This window comes from Phyllostomus discolor, chromosome 2, assembly GCF_004126475.2.
Source record: "Phyllostomus discolor isolate MPI-MPIP mPhyDis1 chromosome 2, mPhyDis1.pri.v3, whole genome shotgun sequence".
NCBI classification, from domain to species: domain Eukaryota; kingdom Metazoa; phylum Chordata; class Mammalia; order Chiroptera; family Phyllostomidae; genus Phyllostomus; species Phyllostomus discolor.
Window position 1 is genome coordinate 200,239,027 of NC_040904.2, and position 21,821 is coordinate 200,260,847.

Here is a 21,821-nt window from a genome sequence, read left to right on the forward strand (position 1 = left end):
TTTTTTTAAGATTTTATCTATTTACTTCCAGAGAGGGAAGGGAGGGAGAAAGAGAGAGAGAGAGAAATATCAATGTGCGGTTGCTGGGGGTCATGGCCTGCAACCCAGGCATGTACCCTGACTGGGAATCAAACCTGCGACACTTTGGTTTGCAGCCTGCGCTCAATCCACTGAGCTATGCCAGCCAGGGCCGAGAATATATTCTTAATGCCATTGTAATAACTATGTGTGGTGCCAGTTGGGAACCGAAAATATCAGGGGGAGCACGCTGTAAAGTGAATGGTTGTCTAACCACTAGGCCGTACACCTGAAACTAATACAAAATAATATTTTATGTAAACTGTAACTGAAAAAAAAACATTTACAATAAAAAAGAAATTATAGCATAACAGTAAAAAATAAATATGAAACATATGGATATTTCTTGATTGATCAGTTTCCAAGATTATCATTTTAATACTGATTATAGCGATTGAGAACTGGGCTCTCTTCCTCCCCATTCCCCTGCCCCTGCCCCCACACACACTTTTCTCTCCCAGTGCACTGATACAGATTTAAATCAGCAGTCAGTGTTTCCAACATCATTACAACTACCCAAATATTCCTCATCATGGAGCCAGGTACTAGAATGTGATTATGCTTCTATACCTATAAAAGATGTCTTTTTGAAGTTAACAATAATCATTTGTTTCCTTTGTTTAGTTGTCTATTGACTACCATTGATTTTTTCCAAGTCCAACAAATTTGTCAACTGTCCATTTTTTCCAAATGTTCAAACATACTAAATACTTCATTGCTTCTGTTTGTTTCTCCCAAAACTCCCCCATAAATCTCCATTCTTCTTCTCCAATCTGGACTGGCTGCTCTCGAGGCCTCCTGAACAGCTATTTTCAGGAAACCTCTTTTCTCTACGCTCCTATATTGAAGCTTTTGTTTCCTGCATCTGTATACTTTCTCTTCATTGATTCCCTCCCTCGTTTTATGCATGTTCATCCTCCAGAGCTTTCTATCAAAGAACACATACACATAAAGTGCCTTAGAACTTCGATGTCTTAGAACTTCTTTATTCTAACCTCCTATCCAATTGATAGTTTGGCTGAACAGACAAAGCTAAGCTGAAAATGACTTTCCCTGATAATTTTGAAAGCACCGCCCCGCTGTCATCTACAATCTAACATTGCTGTAAAAAGTTTAATGTCATTCTGATTTCCATGCATCTCTGTGACTTGTGTTTAGGTTTTCTTTTCCTTTGTTTTATACACTTCCCACAAAGATTTCAGGACTTTATTTTAATCCAAGATGTTCTTAAATTTCAAAATTATGTGTCTTCAGTGACTTCTTTCATTCATTATGCTGGACACTTAGGGAGCCTTTCCAGTTTAGAGACTTGTATCCTCTGGCACTAGAAAATTTTCTTATAATATTCCTTTGGCAATTTCCTTCAAAACTTTTTCTTCTCTATTTGTATCAATGGTCTATTGCCACAGTAATGATGCATAGGAAACCATCTTCAAACTCAGTGTCTTAAACAATAACCATTTACAATTGCTCGGGATTTTACCAGTCAGCCAAGCAGTTCCTCTGCTCTTGACTGCATTTGTTCAGACAGTTCTTTCTGATCTTGCTGGGCATCACACGCATATTTGTAGGAGGCTGGACACTAGCTGAATTAAAGTGGCACTGGGACATGGGGATATAAAGCACAGCATAGGGAATATAGTCAATGATGTTGTAATAACCATGTATGGTGTCAGATGGGTACTGGACTTATTGGAAGTGACTGGATCACTTCCAAACACCGTGTTGCACACCTGAAACTAATGAAAGATTGTGTATCAACTGTAACTGAAATTTTTTAATTTATTAAAATAAAATAAATAAAACAGCACTGGGGAAGATAGGTCCCTATTGCATGAGTCTCATCCTCTACTGGCAGGATAGCCTGAGTATATTCTCATGACAACCACAGACATTTCAGACATAAAGCAGAAGTATATATTTAAGCTTCTGTTTGTATCAAATTTTCTACGGCCCCATTGGCCAAATTTAGTCACAGAGCCAAGTCCAAAGTAAATGTCAAAGGGTACCACCAAAGGACTTGGGTAATGTCATCCGAATACATTTTTAAGAAACAAACAAAGGGTTTGGATACATGGATTCATGAGTGGAACCCCTAGTAGTCAGATCTTGAGTACGCTGAATCGTGAGGCAGGTAATGTCAGGTGATCACAACAAAACACCCTCAAACTTTAACAACCTGAAATGTTTTTAAAATACATTTTATTGATTACGCTATTACAGTTGTCCCAATTTTCCCCCTTTGCCCTCCTCTCCCTGGTACCCCCTCCTTCCCTCCAGCAATCCCCACCCTGTAGTTCGTGTCCATGGGTCATGCATGTAAGTTCTTGGGCTTCTCCATCACCTCCACTGTTCTTAACACCCCCCTGTCTATTCTGTTCCTACCAATTATGCTTCTTAATCCCTGCACCTTTTCCCTCATTTTCCCCCTTCCCTGTACCATCTGACGACTCTCCAAATGATCTCCATGCCTATGACTCTATTCCTGTTCTGCTTGTTTGCTTAGTTATTTGGATTCAATTATTGATAGTTATTAATTTATTGCCATTTTAATGATCATTTTTATCTTTTTTCCTATATAATTCCCTTTAGTATTTCATATAATAATGGCTTGGTGATGATGAACTCATTTAGTTTTACCTTGTCTGGGAAGCACCTTATCTGATACTCAATGCTAAATGATAGCTGTGGTAGATAGAATAATCTAAGTTGTAGGTCCTTGCTTTTCATCACTTTGAATACTTCTTGCCAGTTCCTTCTAGCCTGCAAAGTTTTGGGTTTGTTTTTTTTTTTTTTAAGAAATCAGCTGACAGTCTTAACAGGAACTCCTTTGTAGGTAACTCTCTGCTTTTCTTTTGCTACTTTTAAGATTCTCTCTTTATCTTTAATCTTTGGCATTTTAATTATGATGTGTCTTGGTCTGGTCCTCCATGAGTCTAACTTGTTTGGGATTCTCTGTGCTTTCTGGACTTACATGTCTATTTCCTTTGCCAAATTAGGGAAGTTTTCTTTCATTTTTGTTTCAAATAAGTTTTCAATTTCTTGTTTTTCTTCTTCTCCTTCTGGCACTCCTATGATTCAGATGTTGGTATGTTTAAAGTTGTCCCAGAGGAGTCCTGGCTGGTGTGGCTCAGTGTATTGAGCACCAGCCTGTGAACCAAAGGGTTGCTGGCTCAATTCCCAGTCAGGGCACATGCCTGGGTTGCAGGCCAGGTCACTAGTAGGGGACTTGTGAGAGGCAACCACACATTGATGTTTCTCTCCCTCTCTTTCTCCCACCCTTCCCCTCTAAAAATAAATAAATAAAATCTTAAAAAAGAGAGAATGGATGAAATGGTTTTTAAAAAATAAGAATAATAAAAATAAAGTTGTCCCAGAGGTTCCTAAGCCTTTCCTTGTTCTTTTGAATTCTTTTTCTTCCTGATGTTCTGACTGAATGCTTTTCCCTTCCTTGTGTTCCAAATCTTTTATTTGATTCTCAGCTTCATCCTCTCCTCTGTTAGTTCCCTGTATATTTTTCTTTATTTCACTTAGTGTAACCTTCATTTCTACCTGAGTCTTTTTTATGCCATTGAAGTACCCAGTGAGTTCCTGGAGCATCCTGATAACCAGTGTTTTGAACTCTGCATCTGATAAGTTGTTTATCTCCATTTCTCTTAGTTCTTTTTTTGGAGTTTTGTTCTGTTCTTTCATTTAGGCCGTATTTCTTTGTCTCCTTGTTTTGTCAGCCTCCCTGTGTCTGCTTCTATGTGTTAGGTAGAGCTACTTTGACTCCCTGCTTAGTAGTGTAGCCTATTGTAGAAAAGCGTACCTGTTAAGCTGTATGGGGCAGAGCCTTAGGTAATCACCAGGGTGAGGCAACCTGTGTCACCACTCTGTGGTTGTGTGTGGGGCAGGGCTCAGAAAGGAGGCAATGCCGCTGCATGGCCTCTGGAGTTTTGCTCAGGAAGAAGCTGTCTCCCAGCATTTACCCAGTTGCCAGTCACTTCAATTTCTGCCCATATGCCACTGGTGCCCTTCCAGCTATTGCACGGATGCTGAGTTCCAGGGTGGGATGGGGCAGGTTCTACGTAAGTTCTAAGTTTATTGTGGATCCCTTAAGAGGAGTGTCTTGAGAATCCTGCAGTTTCTTCCATTGCCCCTAGCCCCACTGGTTTTTACAGCCAGAAGTTATGGGAACTCACCTTCCTAGTGCTGGAACGCTGGGCCAGGTGGTCTGGTCTGGGGCTGGAATCCACTGCTCCTGAGGGATCCCTCCCTATTTTTATCCACCACATATGGATGTGGGACCGCCCATTCCGGTCTCCATGCCTCCCCGCCCCTCTGCATCTCAGCCTCTTCTACCAGTCTGGGTGAATGTGGCTTCTTTAAATCTTTAAATGTTGGACTTCCACACAACTCAATTTTCTGACAATTCTGGGTAATATTTCTTTCTGTAGTCTAGTTGTATTTTTTGCTATAGTTATGCACAGAGGCGAGGTGTTTTTACCCATGCCTCCATTTGGACAGGAAGTCTCCAGAGTCTGAAATTACTCTAATGAATGAATTTCTTGTTTTATTTTACTTTCAAAAATAAAAATTAAAAACTACTAAAATTTTTTTAAAAAGAACTTCTTTAATACAGAAGCCCTTTTAACATTATTCCTGGCTAATCTCAGACTAAGCAAACCCTAATTCCAGGCGAATTAAACCTTATAACTGATCTTCAAGGTTTACCCAAAACTATGGTAACTACATCAACTCCAATCTCCTTTCTCCAAACACCATTTCTCCACTACAATCTAAAATACTTCACATTTCCATGCATTTGCAATTACAAAAGCTTTTTTCTTTTTGGTATTTATGTCATCTCTGCCAATTTGTGTTCACGATTAGGGTTTAAATTTAGTCCTGATTCCTTTTGGAATTCATATGAAAAAAAATGTAACATTAAGAGTCACTATAATCACTGTCCCCCTCCCCTTTCTTTAGTCAACAGCAGCCACTTGGTTCATACACCTCTAAAACACTGCTTCTCAACCAGTGGTGACTTTGCCTCCCAGGGAACACTCAGCAATGTCTATAGACATTTTTTGGCACCTAGTGGGTATAAGCCAAGGGTGCGGCAATCCTACAATGCAAAGGACAACCCATCCCCACCCCAAGTAAAGAACTATCTGGCCCCAAATGTCACTTGTGTCACTGTTGAGAAATCCTGCTGAAAAGCTACTATCTTAGCGTAAGGTCTTCACTTACGCTAAGACCTTCAAATAGCTCAACAATCAAGCAAAATCTGCCTTAGGTTCAATATAATTCCCTGACATGCTGGGTTCCCAGGTCCTGTGTCTGCTTTGACCATTGAGACTTTGCTTTTTGCCAGCAATGCTACGATATACGGATCCTCCTGATACCTAATACAGAAGACACTTGCCTCCCATCTAGTTCCCAAACTCCCTGACTTGTTTCTCATTATGGAAAATGAGAAGACCGTAACCCCGGTTTTCTGAACGTGGATCTCCACAGTCTGGTCTCCAATCCAACCTGACTCATCTTAATCACTTCCCTACATCCCAGGGTGACAATGTGGTTTGACATGACACATCAGAGCAGCCTTTAAAAGGTCTTCTCCTGTCTAACGCTGGAGTTCTGGCATTCAATCTCTTCTTTCTATAGTTACCTGAGGGGCTGCTGCCTGTGCCTCACTACACAGCCACTACAGGTTTTAAGAGCTCATTACATGGTCACTGAAGGAATACATGAACCAACAACCTGCAGGCTTGACTTACAAAGAACATACACTTAGACTGAATGGTGAGTTCTTTCATTCAGTCACGAAAATATTTACTGAAGTGCTGTATTAGGGATTGGGGGCTGAAAGGATGAAAAAAAATTCATAGTCCCTACCCTTAAATAACTTAAAGCTTAATATATGTCCAGTAGTTAAATAAATAATTCATAGTTGGACTGATTATAACCAGATTATCCCTATTCCATTAGCTTCAAGAGAGAAAAATCCTTTCTCAGAATGGACAGAAATAACAGTCTCAAAACAAATGGACACAGAATGAATGAAAGAGCAAGTGAACAAGCAGATGGATGCATGAGAAACTAAATACCAAACTACTAAAGCCTTTTGGGGGTCGTAGGCAGAGCACACGCATAAGAGTTTCGCTATTCCACTGCACCTCCCTTCACTTTCCCTAAATGTCATTCTTGCTACAAATGCCAATTGGTTTAGCACGTATAACAAATTAACCTAGTGGTAGAATAATTCTATAACATAATCCATGCTAAAAAAAAAATCTTTGTCGCTCAGCTTTCTAGATAAGGAGCTTCGGAACTGATGCGGCCCTCTAGTCTGCGTGCTCACGAGACCGATTCGGGGCTGGAATGCACCCTCTCCGTACGGTCAGAGCCAGCCTCCATCTAACTGGTCCGTGTCTGTGTCTTATCAGTTGTCCAACCGTTTTAATGTCATGTTTGATTGGTAATTCTCTCAGTTTTATAGCAACAGACAGGGTTTTCAAAAAAAAAAAGAAAAGATCATAATCTATTACACTCCTTCCCCTCAAAAAGTATAAAAATACCAGTTACCAATTGAGCCAGCACAAAGGACCCACCTGGGTGGGCTGGTTTTGTCTCTGTACAACATCTTAACTCGTCATGACAATTTATGTTGCAGCTGCACTGACATATCTGATGCTGCAACCGAGACCATCTCCATTATTCATTAGATGGAGTCATACAGAGCTGGGTTTGAACCCACGCTCCACTGGGTTCTGTTTACATGACCTTAAACAAGATGTTTAACCTATTTTAAGACTATTTTAAGACAGTGTGTATGGGACTTTAATCGCACACAAATGTATAAAGTAATACTTACTTTATGGACTTGCTGTCAGAATTGGTAAGAAGGTGATAATCTATAAAACTAGCATATTCTAGGTGCTCAGTGAATACCAGCATTCCCTTTCATCTAATCTAAATTTACCAAGCAGAATTATCTTATCTCTTTTCTCTCTTTTGGCTTAATTTCCTTTAGTTCCCTCCACTTTATCAACTCTTCATCATTTCATTTATTCCAAGCTACAAAGAGCATGAACCCCTGCCTCACCCAAAACACTGTCCAAACATCTCTGGAATCCATAGTAAAAAGTAAAAATTATGGTTCCACATTGGCCTTTATTCTGAAAACACTTCTTTGCCTTTGTTTTAAAGTGTTTTCCCCTGCCCCTATTTCTGATAATTTTCTAGCACTGAGAAAAAACAATGGCTTTGAATCAAACACCATGGATTCTAAATCCAACTATGTTGCTTACTTACTTAGTCAAGTTACTAACTTGGTCCAGTTACTAAATTGCTCTGAGTCCCAGTGTCCTGTAAACTAATGCATGCATGGCAATGAGCACAGAGACTAGCACATAGCAGATGCTCTAAAAATTATTTAATATTTCTCAACACCGAGGTTGCTAATCAAACTTCTGTTCTCCGTCAACAATTGCTCTCAAAGCTGTCATCCAAAAAAGATATACATAGTCTAAACTATGTACCATTAGTATGCCCCGTTCCACAGTTATTCACTCATTTAGGTATTCAACAAAGAATTTTATGATATGTTCTTACATACTCGAGGCATTTGTTCAGCACTTTAAAAGATAACTGAGCCAAGGTTTCCAGACCTCATGGAATTCAGGGTCTAGTGGGAAGGCAAACATGCAAACAAAGAATTACAATGCAGTATTTGAAGCGCTAAAAATCGAGGTATGTACAAGATGCAGGGATGCACAGAAGACAGAGATCAGGCAAAGCTTCCCAAAAGAGATGAATATGCTAAAATGAGACTAGAGGGATACACAGGCCTTCGAGGAGCACACAGAGGAAAGATGGGTATTCCAGGGGGAGCAATAGTAGAAGTTCTTATACGGTTGGAGGACGCTGTTGCAGCGGACTGGCAGAAAATGAGGCAGGTGGGAAGGAGCCACAGCACAAAAGACCTCCAACAATATTCCAATGAGTTTGGACTTTATTCTTCAAGAACTAAAAAGTCACTAATTTCTAGTCAGAAAGTAACATGTTTTAGAATGATTCCTGAATGGCAGGGGAAGGAGTTGGAAGGGCTGATACAGAAGTGGGATACTGAGTGGATGTATGTGAGAAGGAAGAGCCAAGGATGCACTAGGGTTTCTAGTTTAGGTGAAGGGGACACTGTAGTTCCACTAACACAAAGGAGTGACACAAGAGGCAGAGCAGAACTGTGGGTAAAATAATGAATGTTTCAACTTTAATATCTCCGCTGAGGGGGCGATGTTCAATAGGCCATTGGGGATAACATGTCTAGAGGACAGGAAAGAGGACTAAATTAGAGAGCTATATTTACATAGATATTAAGAGCAATCATTTTTTTAATCCAAAAGCAGGAACAGCTGTAATACAAGAAACGATTTAAAAGATGGGCCCTGGCTGGCATGGCTCAGTGGGCTGAGCACTGGCCTATGAACCAAAAGGTCACCGGTTCGATTCCCAGCCAGGGCACATGCCTGGGTTGCAGGCCAGGTCTCCAGTTGCGGGGTGGCAACACATTGCTGTTTCTTTCCCTCACTTTCTTGAAAAATAAATAAAAATCTTTATTTAAAAAAGAAACATACTTCTTAAAAGAAATGAAATCTGTTTGGACTTCTCTACCAACTTCAACTGAAAAGATTACACATTAAAAACCTTAATTTACTCACCACTGCACATATATTAAATTTTAACATAAAAAAGATATCAACATATTTAATGAAAAATATAAACGCTTACCAAAGATAAATATTTTACAGTCATTTACTTATCAGTTTTCTTAAGCAGTCTACTAACTAATAATATATTTCCAAAACACTGTTTCGCAGCCAAAAAACACTGCACACTTCATCTTCTGAATAAACAGCATGTTTAATTTCCTGAGTAAACATTACTCATACTTGACACTGAACAGAGTCCAAAGTCACTGAAGGAGTTAAGACATTTCTAAAATCCCAGGAGCAATAAACCTCACCCAGAGAATCGAGTCAAGAGCTTATTATAAAGGACTAAAAGTCAATGTCATACCACAATTTTAAATAACATCATGCATCCCTCTATTTAATAAATTATTTCAAAATCAGGTCACAATTGACAGACACACTATCTTGGGCAGACGGGAGAGAGCAGATAAGCAGGGGAAAATTTCCTTTTCTCTACTGAAGCATGTCCACCAACTGTCATATCTGGAAAACAGCCAAAATGAGCACTTTATTTGCAAAAAGAACAGGAGACTTGAAATATTAGCAAAATGTGTGATGTATAAATGTGGAATGTGGAGAATTCTTCTAAGATTCACATGTATGGGTGTTTGGAAATAACCTTTCTAAGACACAGATTAAAAGCACAGGTCCATCCATATAACAAGCTCTAAAAGCCAAAGGCAGAGCCCCCTCAAGTCCCTGAGGATAAATTCAATCCTCTTCTTTCAAGGCTGTGACCACCTATCCAGGATAAGGTTCCCTTTCGCACTTCCAAGGCAGGTATCCGACCTCAGAGATATTTACCTGAATTAGCCACATAAATTACCTTGAGAAACCCACGGTCAACCTATGTCTCTTTCTTTTAACTTTCTTTTTGCTGATTCCTAACCTTGCTATGCCTCTTTTGCCACACAGCTTTTTCGAGTTTCCTGGCCACAGGGTTTGCGAGTACAAGCTGACACAGCTGAGTGGCTGAGGGAAAACAGCTGAACTATTAAGAAGGCAATCAGAGAGTGAAGAGGAAGGGAACCTAGAAATGTTACCTGGAGAGAAAATAGAGAACACTTGGGCTTCATCTGCATCTCTATAAACTTGTAACCTTGGATGAATGCCCTCAGGGCAGATCAGGGCCCATAGTCAACTAAGGGTCACCAGGGTTTTCTAAATGGGCTTTTCACTGATCTAAAATAAGTACATACTTCTTAAAAAAAAAAACAAAAAACAGAATGATAGGAGTCTGGATAATGTTTATAGCCAGTAACCAGGGACAAGGGAAGGGCAGGCATTCGTTTTTGAGGGACTTTACTAGTGGAAACTCCCCAACAATTATAACGTTGCTACTAACACCGTTGTCACCTCGAATGAGGTGCTCAGTTGTACCCCACATATTTTGACTCTTTAAAGAGGTAAGAGAAGCCTAACAAAGAGGAAGTGGGGAAAGAAAAGGGAAGATTTTATGGTTTGGGTATTCTCTCAATAAATTCATAAAAAATATTTTTCTTTTTTTTAATAAATATTTTTCCGCGTGCCGCTTTTCTGAGACTTTTGTCCCGTTTCCTCCCCTAACCATGAAGTTGGGCCCAAAGCAATCCAGCAGCCCATAATGTACGCCACAGGGTCCTGTCCCCCTGCTCCTCACTGCCTTGACTCCTGGTCTTTGCAACTCCTGGCAATTCAACTTCTCCTCGATTCTGAGATCTGGGTAGGCCTATAAAACCCCATTTCCCTGCAAAGAGCAAGCAAGTAAGACTTCCGAGGAAGGTCCCATTGGACATGAATCATGTACTCTTTTCCTATCAGAGAAACAACATAGGGAGTACATTGCTGAGAAAACAGTATCTGCCAATCCCACATTCAAGACTTTTAGAAGGATACTCAAGGGAACAGTGAATGGGTTACACAGATACGGTGTGGTCCCTTGTTCTGCTGATAATTATTAAATACAACAACTGCAAAGTTTAAGAACCATTTCTACGAAAGGCCAAGGATTCCATAAATATAGAAAGCCAAGGTACAAAAACAAAAAAATACTATGAAGAGGTCACAGGTTATCAGAAGTGCAGATGATGAAAAGACAAGGTAGGAAGGGAAGAAAAGAGTAGGAATCATGGTCTCTTAGATCCCCAGACGGTACCTTGTACATTAAGCGTGCTGTTTAAATCCAGGCCCATTTATTCCCTCCTTAGGTAGTGAAGCCAAAATTTTTGTCATCTTTCCATTGAGCTCGTTTTCTGTTTTCTCGACCCAGAAAAGGACAGCAGCAATTGATAATACTGCCTGCTGTTTATTTTTTCTTAAACTTGTCATGAAAAGCTGAATGGTCTTTTAAAGTACAGACTGCAACTGCAATAAATTCTTGTGGCAGTGCTCCCATACTATTTTTTCCCAATTTTTTCAAGTCAAAAGGGGTAGTTTTCAGCTATATCAAATGCTTACTAAAGAGCTTCCTGGAAGTTTCTTTGCTTAGATTTGTTTCTAGAAATTATAGATTCTCGATAATAACTTAAAGCCTGGAAAACCCCCCATATAATATACTTACTGTCCTGGTTCACTTGGACCAATAACGATTTTTATAAGACCTGTGCAGGTGTACCATATTTTATAACACGCTTGGTAAATTTCCTGACATAATGTTTTTGTGACATTTAAAAAATCATAGTGGGAATATCATATAACAACAAAAACCTCCTTGCTGAAATCCTTGTCTCTATCAAATTCTGCAAACTCAACGTCCTCAGTGAATGGCAGTTACTGTCTCAGTGCTTTTATAACTCTTCTTTTGCATCATCATCATCTTACTAAAAATCTTGAGAAGGCATTTCACTGGCAATTATGATAAAGACTTTCGGCTAAACAGCAAAAATTATATAAAGGTTTTCCGTCTTTCAGTCATTCTAGAGGCCTACTTCATACCCACAACAATCCACATGAAAGAAAAGCTCATAGAAAATTTAAGTGCAGACCAGCCTATCAAATCATCATCATCTCTCCTCCACAACACAAGGAGAAATAGTGTCCACAAGAACTGCCACATGAATATCCAAACTTTGGTCATAATCTTCGTGTTACCTAGGATTCCTAATGGCCCAACACAAGGGTACAGGCATGGCTGACTTGGAGAGATTTATCAACATCACCATCACCATCACCATCATCATCATCATCACCATCATGATCTTCATCACCATTAGAGAATGAGAGCATTATGTCACTCTCTTCTTCCACTTCCGCTTCCGCTCTCTTTTCCTCTTCTCCTTTCTTTCTCTTCCTGGGCAATTCAGTTCCTAAATCCATGAAGTAGGGCAAAGAAAGGTAGGCACCCACACTAGAGGAAAGAGTGAAATATTAGAGCCCAAGCCAGCGGGGGAGAGTGTCCGTCCTGGGGGGAGCTGAGCATGAGGTGTCCCTCAGCTCTAGGGCTAGAGCTCCACAGCTTAACTATTTTAGCCTCAAGTTTTGTTTCCTCTTTAAATGAAAATATGGAAGGAGCTTCCTCTTCCTCAATGCATTTACTAGTAAATCATGTCTCAGCATGAATTAACTGTCAGCTACCACAAGCAGTTTTTGGTGGAGGTGTAAAGCTGGAAAAAAATGATACCGAGTCCATGCAGTTACAAATTAACACTGACGGAGGCAGGAAACTGGAGATGATGAAAGCAAACTCTGGAAACTCAATGTTGAAGGTTCAATATTAGTCCTTCCTAATCTGCTTCTCAGGACACAGCCCATTCCAGCTCTACACCTCACATAGAACCTGCCTCCCCGTAGGGGAAGGAGTCAGGGGGAACTTGTAATAATTAGAATGAAGAAGAGGCTTTCTCTCTAGAAAGAGATCTGGGCAGGAAGAGTCGAAGGGAACGTGGGACGGGGAACAGAAACATCAAGCAGGCAGAAAGAAATGAGGCTGGCCATTTGTGCCCACATCCGTCACCCAAGGTTTGATAGAGTTTGATCGAAGAGCAGTGACAAGTCTAGGCCGACTGTTTCAGCTCACTTAACTAGGAGTAATTAACCACTTTAAATAAAGCTGCTCTCACAGCACAGTGGAACCCAAAAACTCCGCAGCACAATCGAATCAAAGTTCGATTTTCAGACAGAGTCAGAGATTCATGAAGACACCCTGTTAAATAAATCACCTGATTCCCACCCTCACCCAGGCTTAACACAAATGTGGAGATCCCCTGCTGTCCTACTGATGCGGGAGAAGAAAACTGGACTGAGAAGATTCCTAGACCCGTGCTACACAAGGAAAGTCCCCGGGTTATCATCTGGCATTGTACCTCTGCCTGCCACGGGGGTTACATGACCACATCATCACACACATAAGACACGACTGGGACACAGATGACTCTTCTGTGTAAACGCCTGCTTTTTCAGATATAAAATATTCTCGCATGTCAACATATGATGAACAACTAAAACCCATCATATTTTAATCAACTAAAACAACACTGCAATACATTCAAAATGGAAACCAAAGGCAGACTACAATGTATTAAATGTTAGGTATCTTCAGGTTCTGTAGGTTGAAATTAGTCTTTTCTGATCCTTGATTTGAATTATGGTCAGCTTCCATTTCTAGTTAAATACTTAGGAAGAATGTTTTGTAACAGGCTCCTTGAAAGAATTTCCCCAAATTATTTCAAATGCATAATTAACGTATTTCAGTAAACAACAGAACTAATCAAATTGTTTACCGCCACCTGAGAGGTTAACTTGCTAAAGTCAGTAGCCTCGCTGCTGAACATTGCAAGCTTCTGCATTAATGTCAGTGGAGGCCCGCTCCACCCTTCCATCCGCTGTAAGAAACCACTGAGACACACGAGGCAGTGGGCAATGTACGAATGGACAAGATGCGTAGTAGTCACCGGCTGGCTGTCCTAATTCCCTGCTACACACCAGCCTCACTGTTTTGAAGACAGAGCTGAAAACCCTGCTTAGTAGAGAAAGAGGTCAGCACCAAAATTCCCTCTCCTCCCTCCTCACGCCCCGCCATGCAGCTGGCACAGTTCTCTGGCAGACACAGCTCCCCGAACATAATGGTGCAATCACCACTTCAAACATCATTACTATCTAAAATAGATAACCCACTTGCAAGTTGACTATTTTTATAGATACAACATTTTCATGCAGTTGAACTGCTCTATTTGTGATTTATTCCACTTAACCAATGCAGTTTCCCTAGAAGTATCTTATATCTGAGTCCCAATAACTACAATTGTCCAAACAGTTGTGAAAATTACAATGCTTCCAAGTTGTCTCTTATCTCCTTGTGCCCATCAACAGAAAACTTCATGAGCTGAATGCTGAATCTGAAAAAAATGTATAAGCTATCTGGTTTATTGATCTACTTTTTCACATAGGAGTCTTGAGAACTCCATTCTTTACATTCAACAAGAATTTACTAAATACTCTTTATATAGTGTGTAGCATTTTGAGGCATTAAGAAAATCAAGTAAATCTGAGGCATTAACAAACTTTGTATTGCTTTATTAAAATACAAATAACTCTTAATCTAGACACACTAAAAAAGAAATAATTTAATACACACTTTAAATGGGAATTATTTTCATTTGGCTTAAAAGGCAGTTGTGCCATAGGAAGGGACTTGAAAAGGTTTTGCAACTACCTCATGAAAGTTCCATTAAATAGAATGAAATTTCCCATATATTGTGGATGGAGAAAAAGGAGGGAGGCAACTCAGCTTCAGCATTCTGATGAGCCCAGATTCCTACAAGGACCAAAGGGAGCAGTGAGGAGTATAATGGAAAACAAACACAGAATAAGCAGTATATACTTGTCCTGGAAAAATGCTAATGTTCCTTTCAGCTAAGTCTGAAACAGAGAAGGGAAGTATAAACGTTCACTGCTATGGCAGCTACTGTAACCTTGAGCTCTGACAGAGTAACAGTGAAAAACCATGGAGGGTTTTAGACCACAAGAGTATTTCCTCTGACATTGAACGATGCCAAGAATCTGATTCTTCCCAACTTCTATATTGCTTCTATCTTCCCTACTGAGAATCATTTTCAAGCCAGACACGATAAACAATGTCAGGAGATTTCTGAAACTCCAGACAGACAGATCCTAAGAGACACTTAGGTACTTCAGATGAGTGTAAGTATCCAAATCCAGAAAAATCATATGCATCGATATTAGGCATCATCAACGGTTCACTCCCAGAAACAAGCTATAACAAAATAGCCTGATTTGGGGGGAAATTGTAGACTTACTACTAAAGGAGTAGATTAAAGGAATGCCATAAACAGAATATAGAGTGAATTTACAAAGGCGGTGGATAAAATGCCCCATAATAATCTCATAGGTATATTGGGAAAAAGTAGCTGACAGTTCTATTAACTGGCTTCAATACTGGTAGAAATACCATACATAAAGATTGCTACTTTTAAATCTACGGTAAGCTGGAGAGAGGTTCTTTAGAGAGATATCATGGTGTGTTGAATTCCAGCTATAGAAAACATGCCTAGTAAATCCACCGATGACGCAGAGGAGAGAAGCGGATATGCTGGAAGACAGAGGCGAGAGTCACAAAGTTCTAGACAGATGACAAATACAGGCTAAACCAAGTAAGATTAAATGTAATAGGAATAATTTAAGCCCAAGCAACACATTTATGAGTATCAGACAGGGGAACCATGGCTCCACAAATCACTGAAAAAAAAAATACCTGGAAGTTTTGAACGTCAGATCAATGTGAACCAATGCCATTATACAGCTTAGAAAAAACTGACTTGAATCAAGGTAGGTCTTAGATCAGTAATAATAAAGTGATAACTTCATTGCACCATGTGTTAAATAGCTGCTATTTTATTTTAATTTACATAATATATGTCCATTGTAGAATACTGGGAAATGTATGGACATAATATATGTCCATTGTAGAATACTGGGAAAAGAAAATAACAGTTACCCACAATTCTACCACTCAAAGATGAATACAATTTATATTTAGGTGTTTATCATTCCAGACTTCTTAATGCACATTATAAATGTTCACACACTTATTTTCTCTCAAACAATAATAGGACCATACTACAAAGACTATTTTGTAACCGGTTTATTTTGTTTGTTTTTGTTTTTTTATTCAACAGTACATCAAGTCCCAGTATATTCTACACTGGTGCAATGACAGCGAGTGCATTTTGTTCATTTCTGCTCACTACACTTTAAGAGAGTCATTGCAAAATTTGATAGTATACAAAGAAGGAAAAATAGAGTAGTGAAAAATATGAAAATCCAAGTTCATCTCATCTGTAATGCCACATAACAAAAGGTTGATGGAAATAATGGTACTTCCATGAAAAAAAAATATAGGAGACATATAAAGAAAACAATATAGCTAAATGCATGCACTTGAAGAACTGTCCTGGCAGATGAATTAAATTACTTTATATTGACCCATGTCGCCAAACTAACACCAATGTCTGGAAATTAAAGGGAGGTGGATTTCAACTCAATAAAAAGGACTTTTTAAATAGTTAGAGCTGTCAAAAAATGGAATGCATCTACTCATTGGAGGGCTTAACAGGGATGGAGCAATGAACAGGTAGAGGATGTTAGAGGTAATTCCTCCAGGTGAGATGTTGAATTAAAAGGTCCCATTCTATTTGAAGATTCTGTGATTCTAATGAAAAACTTACTACAGAAATTTACTCCCAGTCCACTATGAAGCAAATCCATTGTCATTAAGGTCTTAAGAAACAGAGGCCAGCGCTTTACATATTCATGAGCAATTATAATAACACTAATGGTGAGCACCAATGTGCTGAATGCTTTGCATTCATTGCTTACCACCTCATTTAATACAACCACCCTGTATGACAGGTGCTATTATTACTATTCCCATTTTATAGAAAAGAACAGTAAGACTTAGAGAGATTTTTATATCTATTCAAGGTCATTCTTACTTGTGCTGAGATGTGCAGTACCACCCAAGCACCCGAGTGCCCACCACATAGCCACTGCTCACTTAGTATGTGATATGTAATCAAAGGCATTTTCACAAAACTTCCCCACTAGTGATCCCTGAAAGGGCAGTCATAAGATTTTTTTAATTGGAAAAGAATTAAGGATTTTTAAATTAAATTATTCATAGCAAAACAAAATGTTCAGATTAGACTTTCTCAACCTGATGCCTTAAACTTTGGAGAATAAAACATTCAATGAATAAGACATAAGATGTGGTAGAGTTAATGTGAATCATATAACTTCACATGTTCGCCAGTACTCATCATGTGACCTTGGGCAAGTTCTTCATCTTCCTGTCTTTTTGGTTCTTCATCTGTGAAATGAGGGCCGACCTACTTAAGGTTCACACAGACTTTTTTTTAAGATTTTACTTATTTATTTTAGAAAGAGGGGAAGGAAGAGAGAGAGAGAGAGAAACATCGATGTGGGATGTGGGAGAGAAACATCCATCAGTTGCCTCTCACATGCCCCCAACCCAGGACCTGGCCCCCAACACAGCTACACGCCCAGACTGGGAATTGAACCTGTAATCTTTTGGTTCACAGGCCACACCAGGCAGGGCTTTGCTGTATGCAGAGAACTGAATGAGATGATACATGTAGGCATTTAGTACAGGATCTAACACTACTATTATTACTCAACACAAGTAATAAATGGGGAAAGGGGTATGGGAGAGACAAAACTTTCCACAACTGAGTTTAAAATATTGTAAAATGTTGAGGTGTTATTATGTTTGAGGGGAAAAGGTCACATTATCAGTAAATAAATTTCTGATGGCAATCACTTATGAAATAATATGAGAACTAAATAAAACGTGCCTTCTCTTAGGAATTTCGTTTTATGCAAACGATCATCCAAACAACACAATTTCAACTCCCGTTTTCTTCAAAGACACTGCTATAGTTGTTTATTCAGTATGAGGTATGTAAATGCAAACTTTAAGGTTGCTGGTTTTGACTCTGGCTTTTTACAACTTTGTTCACACTACTCTAATAAACACATGCTTTTAGTTTCATTGTTTTCTATATGCACTCTTCTTGCAGAGCTACTGCTGCTACCTCTGATACAACCAGTGAGAGAAAACCTCCCATTCAAGAAGTACGCTGCGGGGCATGATTTTGATATTTAATGTTTACTAACATTAAACAGTTGATATTTTAGTCTTAGTATTTGACAACTATTTTTTTAAATGGCACAACTGAGAAAGTATTTAATAGATATTTGTCTATCACAACAATAAGTTTTTAAAAAAAATACTATGTAGCTCAATGAAATTAACTGTTCCCAAATAATTCTTTAATGTTATTCCAAGAGAATTGATTATTTTTAGAAACCTCTTTTAATAAAAGGGCTTCTGGTCATAATCATTTTTATGACACATGATATGCTGGCAAATATTCATTTTACCTTCAACTTAAAACTGTAACCAAGCCCTGGCTGGTGTAGCTCAGTGGATTGAGCGCAGGCTGCGAACCAAAGTGTCGCAGGTTCGATTCCCAGTCAGGGTACATGCCTGGGTTACAGGCCATGACCCCCAGCAACTGCACATTGATATTTCTCTCTCTCTTCCTCCCTCCCTTCCCTCTCTAAAAATAAATTAATAAAATCTTTATAAAAAACTGTAACCAGATAAACTGTTTTTGTATAAATTGTCTGTGACTACGGGCAATTACTGGAGCTATAATATGAAATATCTACACCTGTCCACTTGTATATGGAAGTGAAAATTATTTAACAAGGAAGTACACCAAGAGTCATCACTTTTAAGACCTATTAAAAAAGTTCCATAAATATTCATTGTTCTCAAGTCAACTGTCATTTCAATAAACTATCACTGTCACAAGTATAGATGATCACAGATGGAGCTTTTTAAATCCCAGCAACTATTTTCCAATGAAATTCATTTCACTGTAATACAAATATTTTAATGAACCCTATTAGCCAGGACTGTAATTAATTGCATTGTCTGACCACTACAACATGAGAACTGTGCCAAGAACATAATATCATCCAAAAGTTTGTATTAAGCACTTGTTAAGAGTAGCACAGAACAGCTTTTTAACACCATCAAAATCACTTGGGCTTTTAGTTTTTTATTTTATTTGTTAATTTGAGAGAGGGAGAGAGAGGAAGGGATAAAGAGAGAAAGGGAGAAGAAAACATCAATTTGTTCTTCCACTCATTGGTTGCTTCTTATATGTGCCCTGATCCGGGATCCATCCAGCAACCTTGGTCTATCAGGGCATGCCTATCAACTGAGCTACCTGGCCAGGGCCTCACCTGAGCTTTTACATTTTTTTTACAAGTATAGCTGAGTTGCCTAAGAGATGTTTTAGGGTGAAGATATGAATAATCCCTCCAAAAATATCCAGGATAATTGGGAAAGCCATGATTTTAGAAACTAAAGAAATTTCCTTGGATTTTATCTAGTGAATATTCTTCAGGATTCCTCCCTCCCGCCTGATTTCATTTGTCCATCAATTCAACTTTAAGGTAATAGTTTTTGAAACATGCAAATCAACCCTGCTATTTCTAAGGTACTGTTTGTTGAAAAGACCTTGACATTTTTTACAAATGTCATCTTAGAGTCTCCCAGCAGTATTAGTCTCACCTGCAACATCTTCCCATTAAAAGGCCTCTACCATCTTCCAAATACAGTATCCCAATCCTGACCTGGCATCGTTTATCCTGAGACATAAAATAAGTTTTCACTCAGCTATGTCCAGGTAACTGAAAGTGCTGCTGGGCTGCCTCATCAAGTTTTATGCACACCCTGTACTAATGCCATCTCATCAGAAGATTCACTTTCTTCATTTTGTGGGATCATAACCTACGGCAGAGCAAATGTCTTCTGCAAGAGAAGGTAACGGCAACCAAAGGCAGCGGCTTTTGCGGGGTAATTGCATGCACGCAATAGCTTCTCTGCCAATTTCACTTAAATAGACACAAAAAAAGGCTGGGTTCGAGGCTGAAAATATATAATCAACACTGATGGAAAGCATGTGGAACACCGATTTTCTTCTAGCAACACCAGTACATGTCCAAGTTCTGCACCACAGCCCTGAGAAAAGTATCTATTGACGCACGGATGGAAGGCTATTTTAAAATTACTCCAAGAATTGGAGGCGTCCATCTGACTGAGAGGCTCAAGCCTCCCTTCCATACACACTGTCTGTTTTCCTGCCTAATTTAAGAATGAATCCCTGGCAGCCAGCAGGTGCAATTACCACGAGGAGCAGCAGGTACCCATCACAATGCATAAGGAGGCATGCAATCCCGGAGCAGGTGCCTGTCCTTACCTGAGCAGATTAGACAGGGGCAGGGGTCCGGATCCACCGCCCAAGATCCCTCCTTTCCTGCCAGACAGGAGTTTCTCCACCAGAGCCACATTGCCAGTGCGAGCAGCTTCCAGCAGCTCCTGGTCCTTCCCCATAGTCTCTCACCGAATCCCTGGGAGAGTCCTTTCCCCCTCCGGGTCCTTCTCCCCGCCCACCCTCACACCCCCAAATCCAAGGCCCTCCCGCCCCACCCTAAAATAATGCGACCCGGGTGCTTTGGAGGAGCGGGCGTTGGATGGTGAGGACCGAGGAGGTCGCAGCAGGAGGAGGCGAAGAGCTTCCACGCCGGAGCCGGAGCGCAGTGCACGACCGCGACGGCGACGGCCCTCGCGCCCCAGCGCCCCAGCGCCCCAGCAGGGTCTCGCCTCGGCGTCAGCGCCGGGCCGGCCCCGCGCTGGGGCTGGGAAGAGAAGCGCGGCAGCTGCGGCTCCCGCGGCCGTGGCCCGTGCCGAGGCAGGGCGCTGCGGGCGAGCCGCGGCGGGCGCGTGCCGAGGGCGGCGGCGGCGGCGCAGGGGCCGGGGCAGAGCGGGCGGGCGCCCGGGTCCGCCCGCGGCCGCTCGGAGGCCTGGCGCGCTGGGGGCGTGTGCGCGCGCGGGCAGGTGCGGCCGCGGAAGGTCCGAGTTGCGCCGGGGGGTGGGGAGGGAGGGAGGGAGGAGGCCGGGCCGGGATGGGGGCGGGGCCCCGGGACGGTGCGATCCTCGTTTTCGCGAGCGGGGACCCTCCCTCCTCCAGTCTCCTCGGGAGAGGTTTAACCGTGTGATGACTGGCGTCCTCCCGGCCGCAGCGCCTCCTCCTCGGCCCGGTAGGCGCCACACCTCGGGTCAGCCGCCACGCTCGAGGAAAATCCACCATGACGGGCGCGGGGAGGCGGCGATGCCGGGAAGCGGCCCTGGTGCCACCGCTTCGATCCGCGCCCGGGCAACTCGACCCTCCTTTCGCCCTAAGGAGACTGAGATCTGCCCTTGGCTAGAAAGAAGAGGATTGCTTTATCCTAGTTGCCGTGGCGCTGGACAGTTTGCGGCTGTTCCAGTGTTTTCCAGGGTTTTGAGGATCTGCTGACTTGTAAAAATACCAGGAAAAAAGAGTGTCGCTGAACACCGGGGACAGTCTAAGTGGGCATGGACTAGGGGCCCGCTGTAATTTGCAAATAGCACCACCAACTCCCTGTGCACGGCTGGCTTGACCGTGTTACACGCTCTCCTAGCCCGTCGTGGTGAACCTGCGATGCTTTCGAAACTTCCCGTGACACTTTGTGCTTTGCCTTGCCCTTGGGATACACTTCACAGACGTACTGGGAGGAAAGGGACACCAGAGGCACTCTCGGCAGCCCAGTGACCTGGATAGTATTGCGCTATATCCACTTGGGGGGTGAGGAAGTAGTGGCACGAAGAGTCATTTAAATTTCTCAGCTAGTGGTGACAACTGATCCCCAGAACTGATTCACGGCACACCCCATGGTCTTCCTAATATGCCGTACTGCCCCCATGAAAAAAAAAAAATAAAGTGGATGGACAGTAACGATCACGGTCATTTGATGAGCAGTTACCATGTGCCAGACACTATGCTAAGTGCTTTCCATTTGTTATCTCAACCCTCGTGGCCATCCCCAGAGAACAGTACTGTCCTTATCCCTAGTTTACACAGGAGGAAGCTGACTGTTTCTAGAGTTAGCCGA

At 41.1% G+C, this 21,821-nt stretch overlaps 1 protein-coding gene across 11 annotated transcripts in view; it reads right to left on the reverse strand.

Moving 5' to 3' along the window:
- The window catches only part of ANKS1B (ankyrin repeat and sterile alpha motif domain containing 1B), an 833,247-nt gene extending 812,767 nt beyond the window's left edge, over positions 1-20,480 (reverse strand). For 4 of the 11 annotated variants that reach the window (XM_036019450.1, XM_036019452.1, XM_036019448.1 and 1 more), the window contains exon 1: positions 20,108-20,478. In XM_036019450.1, coding sequence (XP_035875343.1) covers positions 20,108-20,241 — 134 coding nt within the window. In that variant the 5' untranslated portion in view covers positions 20,242-20,478. Of the gene's footprint in view, positions 1-20,107 lie in introns of all 11 variants that reach the window. The other 7 variants (XM_036019451.1, XM_028531904.2, XM_036019449.1 and 4 more) reach the window with 4 other exon arrangements.
- Positions 20,481-21,821: the final 1,341 nt, after the last annotated feature.